The 10,352-nt window shown below is 37.8% G+C and overlaps 1 protein-coding gene and 1 gene segment (V, D, J or C); one reads left to right on the forward strand and one right to left on the reverse strand.

Annotated features, from left to right (window-relative positions):
* Positions 1-8,439, reverse strand: LOC107573040 (protein NLRC3-like). Its single transcript, XM_016259481.1, has 8 exons — positions 8,356-8,439; positions 7,111-7,317; positions 6,142-6,261; positions 4,139-5,947; positions 3,780-3,953; positions 1,009-1,182; positions 606-652; positions 1-518 (listed from the first exon to the last, which is right to left on the reverse strand). The coding sequence occupies exons 2-8, from the start codon at positions 7,260-7,262 to the stop codon at positions 1-3; spliced, it is 2,994 nt and encodes a 997-aa protein (XP_016114967.1). The 5' UTR covers positions 7,263-7,317; positions 8,356-8,439.
* Positions 8,440-9,539: 1,100 nt separating this feature from the next.
* LOC107573045 (Ig kappa chain V-IV region STH-like) lies at positions 9,540-10,094 on the forward strand. The segment is given in 2 exon segments: positions 9,540-9,630; positions 9,724-10,094. Coding segments are annotated over 2 exon segments (378 nt in total).
* Positions 10,095-10,352: the final 258 nt, after the last annotated feature.

Consider the following 10,352-nt stretch of genomic DNA (forward strand, 5'->3'; position numbering starts at 1 on the left):
TTAAACAAGTGACAGTGAGGAATCAAACACCTTAAACCCAGCATAGAGGGGTTCAGTGAATGTGGTGTTGAATGTGTGTAAGTGTGTGAGTGTGTGTGTGTCAGAGATGCTGTAGAAGGACAGAGTGCCGGCCGGCCAGTCCAGATACACTCCTACTCTTTTAGAGGAGGGGAAAGGAGCAGGAATGTTGCTGTTCAGATTGTTGTGCCAGACAACAAATCCATCAATAGTGCAGAAAAGACACCAGGACTTGTTATTGTATCCAAACTTACCAACAGTCGCTTCTTTCCTGCTGATTGTTTTGTAGGACACTGCTATACGAGCCCAGCCAGTCCGCTCAACCTCCCAGTAATGGCGTCCAATCAGACTCTCTCGACACAGAACCTGAGGAATATCTTTAAATCTCTCTGGATGATCAGGATACGGCTGCTGCTGATCCACATATTTCACCTCTCCGTTCTCAGACAGAATGAGTTGAATGTTTGCTGTGTTTGGATCCAGTGTGAGATCACAGAAATCTGAACACAAGAAGACAGACAAAAACAGCTGTATACTTTTGTTTGTTGTTATTAAATGTGCAAGAGTGTGTCAGAGAAAGAACCTACATTTTCGAAGTCCTGGTTGGATCCTGAAAGGCTCTCCATGGTCCAAACTAAAATGACACGCACGCACGCACACACACACACACACACACACACACACACACACACACACACACTTTTGGATTTAAGGATGGATTTTACAGTTTTATTTTCAGCAAACAATTTTTGTCCATTTTAGATTTATGGAACAGAGCAACTCTGTCCATGTTGTACTTTCACTGTAAAACGCTTCTATGTAAAAATATAAAAACAGCATTAAAGAATATGGTACAACTAAATTTTTTGAGGTAACATAGAGATCTAATTAGTGCATGCAGAGATGAGAAGAAATTATGATTTAGATTTCTAAGCAATGTTTTGTCTCGTGCTGCAGACATTAAGATTTCTTAACTTGTACCCGACATACTTGAGTATCTTTAGTGAGCAGTTTGAATCCTTCAGTTTGTCAGAAAGCAGCTGGACTCCTGCTTGTCCTGGGTGATTGTAGCTCAGATCCAGCTCTCTCAGGTGTGAGGGGTTTGAACTCAGAGCTGAAGACAGATACTGACAGCCTTCCTCTGTCACCATACAGCCAGACAACCTACAGACACACAAAACAGTGAAGATTACATCATCTGTGAAGCCCTCAACTCTCAAACACTTGAGGAATCATTGCTGATCTCAGTTTAAAATTAATGTCCTTACTGCCGTTCTCATGCCATCAGGTACTGTTCATACATGAATTCTCTGAAGTGACACCAAAGATCGTGAAACAATGATCAGTCATGATCATGCATCACACAGACAGACACAGGACATTCACTCTAAAGTGAGTGTAAGCCAGGAGGAGTAAAATGCTAAAATGCATCTTGAAACCATTTTTAAACTATTTTTAACTTGACTCAGCGCATTAAAATCCTAACGCTGAGTGCTGAACTTTGGTCATGCCAAAGACAATAGTTTGCACACTTATTATTATATTAGTGTAATCTGCAGACATTACAGAAAGATGGGCTCCCTTACGGAACAAAAATGTATTGGAAAATACTGCAAAATATAATGTGATATATTACATTTGCATATACGGGAAACTAGTGCTTATATTTTTCAATATACTGCAATATATGGATTGACCATTTATTGATAGATACATATAAAATATTTAGAAATAAAGACAAAAATAGCATTACATGTAATATTCATAAAGTTTTATCCTTTATTGTGCATATATATATTGCACATACATGTTCCCATATAAATGTGAATGTATGTACATACATAAACACACACATTCACAGAATGAGTTTCAGCAGGTTTCTAGTTCCCAGCCTACTTTGCTTCTGACTGTTAAAGGAGAAAAATCTTACAAATGAAGTGTTATTTCATATGTTTTGCTTAATATTAATATAGACAGAGATCTGTTAGTGTTTAATGTTCTATTATTTGGAATTTAAAAGGGTTTCTGGTATGTCTGAGTTTTTGGTGTTACTATTGTGCTGAAGAGCAGAGCCTGTGGTTAGGCTGATGACTGGCCGAACACCAATAAGACTATATATTACTTTATTTAAAAAGTAATGGCTGTGCACACTTCAACACAGTTATCTTCTCTTTGCTAAATACTTTAGTACATACAGGTGTGCTTGTGCTGTTGCTAACTAGCTACTTATGAATATAAGAAACAATGTAAATATTTCTAAAATATAAGAAATATATTATATATGTCTATATATGTGTGTATATACTGCATGAGTAAATACAGTATATGTGCAATATATTTATACACATGCAGTACCATATCACATGTTATGAAGTGTTATGAATATTATAATATATAATTAAATATATTGTCACATATTTTTCAATATTTTTAAAAGCGGCAATTCCTTATGTATTATTCAATATATTGTAATATATTAACAAAATATATTCTGTATTTTTTCAATATACCGTTAAATCATTTAAAGGGGTCATATGATGCGATTTAAATTTTTCCTTTCTCTTTGGAGTGTTACAAGCTCTTGGTGCATAAAGAAGATCTGTAAAGTTGAAAAGACTAAAGTCTCAAATCCAAAGAGATATTCTTTATAAAAGTTAAGAGTCAGCCACACCTACCTAAAACGGCTCGTTGTAACACATCCCCACGTCTACGTCGCTCTGTGGGAAGATTTGCATAACGCCGCCCAAATGTTCACGCAAAGAAAGAAGGCGTAACTTTTATTCTCGCTGTAGTATTGTTGCTTCCACTGCCATGTCGTGAAGGCGCTGTGTGCTTCGTTGTAAAAGCTAAACTACTTTGTTTGGTCTTCCAAAAGAGAACGATATCTGCTTCGTCATGTCTGGAGCTGATCCATGCTGGTCGCTGAGGAAATACTACAACTTTGCGCTGTCGATTGCCGGAACGGCTTTTAACCGTGGACGAAGCGGAGTCCAGCCCGGAGTCGTCACATGTGGTTGCCGCAAGCTCGCCGGACGCTCCTTCGTTGAATCCGCCGGCCGCTCCGTTCTCAAGCCCGCCTGCCTCTGCTCACTCAAGCCGGCCTCCGCATACTCCGTAAAAAGTCATTATAATCCATAATTATGTCCCCACAGGATGCAACGAATGCCTTGTTTATAATGGGTTTTCATGTTTTTGAATCATCGCTCCGGCCTGACAGGGCATCATCACAATATGGTAGGGGCGTAACATTTCCGTCTCACGCTTGAGGTATTCGGCCAATCACAAGGCACTGGATAGCTGGCCAATCACAGCACACCTAGCTTTTTCAGACTGATGAGCTTTGTAAAAATCGACGCGTTTCAGAAAGGCGGGGCATAGAGGAGAAACAATAATGTGTATTATTTCCATACAGTATGTGGAAATATAATGTGTTTTTTGAACCTTAAACTGCATAAACACATTTCATTACACCAAATACACAAAATACTGTTCTTTTTAGCAGCATCATATGACCCCTTTAATATATTGATCATTCATATCTAAGGAACTATATTTTCTTTGCGTAAGGGCTTTCGGAGTCGGATATTAATATATCAAGTCTTCAGGCAAACCCCTCATACTGGCCTCACCTCCTGCGTCAGCGTGATTTCAAAGATTTAACTGGGCAGAAAGAGGAGAAGAGGGAAGGTGTTTGGTGACAACTGATCTTAAGGACCTGTTGCCTTGATAAGAACTTGAGGATTTCTAATGTTCTAAAACACCTTAATATCTTCAGCTGACAGTTTGAACTCTTCATCCCATCAGAGAGTAGCTTCACTCCTGAATCCTGCAGGTCATTGTTACTCAGGTTCAGCTCTCTCAGGACAGAGTTTGAGGATTGTAAAGCTGAGGACACAGTTTCATAGGATTGACCAGTGAGATTACAGCCAGCAAGACTGAAACAGAGCAGAACATAAAATAATTTAATTCTTAACCCCATTCTACAATTTCAATGCATTTTAATCATATCTGCTTAATTCTTGTAAAACAGATCAGGACATTCTAAAAATAAGCAAAACAACAGAAAATACAATCCTACTCAGAAGAGACTCTTCATTGTTGCACATGATTAAACACTCACAGAGCTTTTCTGCAGTTGATCACAGCTGGTATAAGTCTTCTTCTGCCCTCATCGGATGTGTTGTATTTCTTGAGATTCAGCTCATCCAGCGGCTCCTCTAATATCTGAAGCATGTAGGCAATTGTTGAGCAGTGAGATGGAGAGAGTTTCTTCTCTTTGCGTTTGTCTGATTTCACAAACTCCTGAATCTCTCTGGACAGAGTCTGATCTTGTACTTCGAGGAGACAGAGGAACAGACTGATGGATCGTTCAGTGGAGAATCCTTGTCCATCTTTGATCTTCTCTTTAATGTATTGTGTGGTTCTCCTGATGCTCTCTGAGCTGTTCTCTGTGTTTGTCAGTAGATCCTGTAAGAGTCTCTGATTAGACTCCAGTGAGATGCCCAGCAGGAACCGCAGGAACAGATCCAGGTGTCCATTTTTACTTTCTAAGGCTTTATCTACTGCACCTTTATGCAAATTATGCATTGAATCAAAAGTCTTAAGGGCTTCCATGGTGCTGCTTAAATAACAGTAAAACACATAGAAAGCAGCGAGAAACTCTTGAACGCTCAGATGAATAAAGCTGTAGACTTTCCTCTGATGAATCACAGATTCCTCTTTAAAGATCTCAGTACAAATCCCAGAAAACACTGAGGTGTCAGTGACGTCTAAGCCGCTCTCTCTCAGGTCCTCCTCATAGAGCATCACATTGCCCTTCATCAGCTGCTTAAAAGCCACTTCAGCAAGTTTCACAATCACTTCTCTGTTGGTCTTCAGGAGTTTCTCTGGATCTCTCTCTTCATACTTCTGGTTCCTCATGTTGATCTGAATCAGCAGGAAGTGGATGTACAGTTCAGTCAGAGTTTGAGGGATTTCTGCACTCAGATCTTCTTTCAGAAGGTTTTGAAGCACAGTGGATGAGATCCAGCAGAAGACGGGGATGTGGCACATGATGTGGAGGCTTCTTGTTCTTCTGATGTGTGAGATGATTTTGCTGGATTTTTGCTCGTCACGGATTCTCTTTCTGAAATATTTCTCTTTTAGAGGGTCATCGAAACCTTGGATTTCTGTCACACGGTCAATGTTATTGAATGGGATCTGATTGGCTGCTGCTGGTCTGGAAGTGATCCAAATGAGAGCAGAGGGAAACAGATCTCCTCTGATGAGGTTTGACATCAACACACCCACTGATGAAGACTCATTCACATCACAAACTTTCTCAGTGCCTGACAACATCAGTGTTATTCTGCTTTCATCCAGACCATCTAGGATGAAAACAACTTTACTTTCCTCATAAATCTTTGAGTCCAGATCTTGAAGTAAAGGGTGGAAGTCCAGCAGAAGTCTGTGAAGACTGTACTGATGATCTTGAATCAAGTTCAGCTCTCGAAATGGAAACACAAACATGAAATCTACATCCTGATTGGCTTTTCCCTCGGCCCAGTCCAGAATGAACTTCTGCACAGAGACGGTTTTTCCAATTCCAGCGATACCTTTAGTAAGAACAGTCTTGATTTTGTATTTCTCCTCATATCCTGGTTTAGATAAGGCTTTGAAGATGTCATTACAGTTTATTGGATTGTTTTGTGTTCTGGGTGTTTTCTCCATCTGTAAAACCTCATGTTCTTCATTCACCCCTTCTCTCTCTCCTTCTATTATGTAGAGCTGTGTGAAGATTCTGTTCAAGGGGGTTTCATTACCTTTGTTTCCCTCAAATAAGCAGCCAAACTTGTTCTTCATGCTGGTTTTGTGAAGGTCTGCTTCAGGTATTTCCTGCCTGATGTGGGTCTGGTAGTGGGATTCAACTGTATCATCTATCTTCACAATGCTGAAATTAAAAGAAAGAACAGCAAAAATGTCAATGATTACAATGACTGTTGAACATTTTAAGAAACATAGAAGTGTGGATTGTATACTGTATGTTGTATATTTTGGAGAACATTTAGTGTTCATTGGGTTTCTCAAACCATTATTTAATCAAGGTGAATTACAGTAAATCAGCAACTACATGTTTATACTAACTGTGGGGCAGAAGTCACTGTTCCATCATTGAATGAAATGGGATCACACATGGATTGTGTGCTTCTCATAGACACACCGCTGGGTTCTGGAGATTTTGATCTCAGATTCTTCTTCCTGCTGCTATTGACAAAAGACAAACAAAACAATATGTATATTATACTGTACACACACCGTACTATTGTCACATTTATGTTCTGTCTTAGTTTAGACTTCCCTGTGTTTCTGTTCACCCAGCCTTGACCCAAATTTCCATTGTTCCCTGATTAGTCCATTCTGTTCACCTGTTTTTGATGAATTACTCCACCTGTTACAGTTCTCTTTGATTACGTTCCCTGTGTTCATAAGCCCAGTATTTTCCTCAGTTCCCTTATCTTGCATTGAAGTTATATTGTGGTTGTTGTCGCCTCTGTTTTTGAGTGTTTTGTTCTTGAATTAATAATTAAAGACTCTATCGTGGATTACTTCACCGTGTGCTCCATCCAAACCACATTGTGACAACTATTGTATATTATACACTGTACATTGTATACACATTTCTATCAATATTTGCTTATTAAAAGATATACATTTTAAAGCAAACAAGAATAAACAATTTTATGATTTATACAAGGTATATCTGCTATATGCCAACTATAATGGGAACAAAATTACATACAAAATGTGCTTTTCATTTAGTTTAGACAAACTTCTGGTTTAAGCACTGTACTGAGAGACACCGGCCAATGCAGACAATCACCTGCGTACAGTACATCATTCTCCAAAATTCCACAACCGAACAAATACAGACTGAACACGGCAACATGGGTAATACACTGATCCAACAAAAACCAACTCGTGTTAGTTTTGGTCAGCGTCTATTGGTGCAGTGTGAATTAGCCTATAAAAAAATCAAATCCATGATCTTGGCTTTGTGAGAGCTATGCTCTACTGTTTGAGCTACAGAAATGTAAAAAAGTGCTAATGTCATACCTGGAGTCACTGTAGGTCTTTGTTGCATCACTGATTCCAGGGGGCAGTTTGTATATGGAATCATCAGACAAAGATGCACAGCTTGATCTGGGAGAAGGAGATCTCATTTCAGACATAGTGTCTTCATTCTCTCTTTTCTCATGGAGGCTCATTTTGGTAACACTGCCTTCCTGCTCTTGTGTCTCAAAAAGTTTGACCGCAGACCATCTTGGAAACACAATAGTAGAAAAAGATAGTTAAAAACAAAAAGTTAAATAGACAGATACACATAATTAAATACAGACTATTGTCGTGAGTAGCTTTGGACCCTTACCTGTGAAGTAAAAAGTGCAGTTTTGTGTAATACAACAGAGTTTTTACTCAAAACAGCTTGTGCAGTTAAGTGCCTTCAAATGGACTTCTCAGAGATAAAATGAACTAAAACAAAGCCCGGAACAATTCAAACTCAAAGTTAACTCAAGATCAGCTTGTGTGAGAAACTTTACCATACATCATTTGCAGTGTGAATCCACAGAGAAAATGTAATCATATCTTTGAATATTAGTACAGATATGTAATAGTTTTAATTATAATGATAATAATATCAACAATAGTATTATTTCGTATCACATACGTTATTTAATTAGTGTAATTTGTGAAATAAAAAATATTTTAGATTATGTGATGTGAAATTATTCACTCAAGGTACACATCAACATTTAAAGGGGTCATGAGATGAATTTTCCTTGATCTTTTGACATATCGTCATTGTACAATAAAAATATTGTTGAGTATTTTTGTCTAATATTTGTCTAATATTTTTCATTTAATGGTACATTTCAGTTTTATTATACCAAGTCATTTCTCACTGTTGATTCGGCTTTTAATGTTCACAAGTGTGGAAATTTACCTGCAGTAGAAAAGCAGTAGTTTTAGTAATAATGTGGTTCTTGTTATACAATAGAAGAGCAGAACTCTGCTTTTGTACTGTAAGCTAAAACAAATGTAAAAACTGCAGTTATTTTTTTAAGTGCACATCATGACATTCAACAATCATCTCATATTCTGCCATTTGTGCAAGAGAATCAACAAACATTCGTTCACTGATATTGTTTTCAATCTAATTACTATATAGTATAATTAGTACAATTTACAATTGTCCTGGCAGTGAAATATCTTCAAACTAACAATAACTTACCATCATTATTTTATATATATATATATATATATATATAGGCTTTCATGAAGAAAAAATTCTGAGCTTACCACAATAAGCTGCCAATTAAGTGTCCAGGCATAGGTTTAAACCCCCAAAATGTTGTCCTTTCTTTTACTTTCATTTAGTCAGCTGGTCAAGGTGACTTGATTTTGTCTCGTCTTCTTCTCCCTCTAGTGGTGCAGAGCATCATCACAATCTCAGCTGAGTCTCAAAGCAGTTCTGTCGTTTTTAACTGAACACAAATAGTATGAATGAACATTAGACTCATAACTAGCTATCAGGATGTGCATGTTGTTTAATAAGGCAAATAAGATCTTTTTGTTGTCAGTCAGCACTAGTTCTGCCGAATTTAGACTCCCTTCTGCTCTTATCCTCCTTCAGGAACTGACCAAGTGTCTCAAACTCCCCCATCTGTATCTAGAGTCAGGAGGAGGGATCATTTATTGAATATTACATGTACATAATAATATATAGAGATTGTGTAATATGATGTATGGACTCTGGTTTGTTTTTAGCAGCAGTTTCACAGGTTTGATAGTTATAATTTCCAGATCCTGTTTCAGTACATTGACTTATGCCTCCAGCTCCCCTGCAGGAAACAAGACAAAACTACACAGTTCTGAAGAATCTACAAGAAAACGAAAACAAAAACATGCAGCTCATATGAATAAACTACAATTAAATTGATGAGTGATGAAATGCTTTATATGGAAATACACAGCAGCACGTCAGAAATACTGCATTAGTGCTGTCTCTGTCCTAAGTTACATCACTGCACCAAAATATACACTGCAAGACTATTAAAGAAAACATTATTAAACATAAAACGTCAAAATTCACACAAACAAAACAATCATAATTCCTAATATACTGCGATGTGGTATTAGAGATGAAGTGCAATGTCGGTTTACTGAAAGAAAATATGATTTACAGCTTACTGTGACTGAAATTACAACGCAATGAAAGACATACAAACATATGAAAGTAGTTACTCACAACTGATTCATAACATGCATGTTCTGAAAGGTGAGCCTGAAAGTAGTTTTTTTTTTAAAAGCTGGTTTAATGAAAATTCTTCATTTAATCAGAAGCTCGTTTAAATACGTAGCAGCACAGGCTGTTGTAAGAGCACGTAAATCCTACCCACTTCTTTGCATTGTCAGCACATGCTTCAGTGCTCTGAGAGTGTTTATAGTGCTGTGAGTTTAACACTTCATGACTGAGAGCAGAACACAACACAATCTTCATCATCACACAAGACACAACAACAACAATGACCAACATCATCATCCTCATCTGGACCATTGCAGCTTTTATTCAAGGTAAAATAAACAGTTTGATGCTGGTGTTGCTGTTCATTTAAAAGTATATGATGCAGTTTTAAACACACATTGTTTTTATTTTCTCTTCTTCAGAGTCCAGAGGAGTCACTTTGACTCAACCTGAAGTTAAAACTGTCCAGCAGGGTCAAACAGCTACAATAGAGTGCCAGATTGACACTGGTATACGCTACAATCACTTAGCCTGGTATCAGCAGAAACCTGGAGAAGCTCCTAAACTCCTGATATATTATATAAACACCCTTCAGTCAGGAACTCCAACTAGATTCAGTGGCAGTGGAACAAGAGATACTGGAAGAGATTTCACTCTGACCATCAGTGGAGTCCAGACTGAAGATACAGGAGATTATTACTGTCAGAGTTATCACTACATCAACAGTAAAGGTGTGTTTACACAGAGATAAAGAGTCGTACAAAAACCTCCGTCAGTCAGAGTCACAGTGACTGCACTGATACAGCTGAGAGATACTGCAGCTGCTGATGAGAGGATGACAAACAACACAAAGAGTTGTTGTATCAAATTGAACATTAAACACTACAAGTCTCCCCTTTTTCATCTTGATCAAAAGCACAAAAAAATAATACTTGTTTTCAAAATGTGTACTCTCCCTGTTAAGTCCCATGCAAAGCATGCTGGGAACTACACTTCTCAAAATCTAAACATAGGCTATAACTCTCAAATCCACATAAGAATACCGAACATT

The sequence above is a fragment of the Sinocyclocheilus grahami genome, unplaced genomic scaffold, assembly GCF_001515645.1.
Source record: "Sinocyclocheilus grahami isolate Dianchi unplaced genomic scaffold, SAMN03320097.WGS_v1.1 scaffold1855.1, whole genome shotgun sequence".
Taxonomy (NCBI): domain Eukaryota; kingdom Metazoa; phylum Chordata; class Actinopteri; order Cypriniformes; family Cyprinidae; genus Sinocyclocheilus; species Sinocyclocheilus grahami.

Bases quoted from the DNA above. Each gene is read 5' to 3' on its own strand.
- LOC107573040 (XM_016259481.1), bottom strand. From the start codon at position 7,262: ATGAGCCTCCATGAGAAAAGAGAGAATGAAGACACTATGTCTGAAATG. The intron at 6,262-7,110 runs GTATGACATTAG...TTTTGTCAATAG, and splicing joins AAGACCTACAGTGACTCCAG to CAGCAGGAAGAAGAATCTGA. The intron at 1,183-3,779 runs GTGTTTTAGAAC...GTGTGTCTGTAG, and splicing joins TGTCAGCTGAAGATATTAAG to GTTGTCTGGCTGTATGGTGA.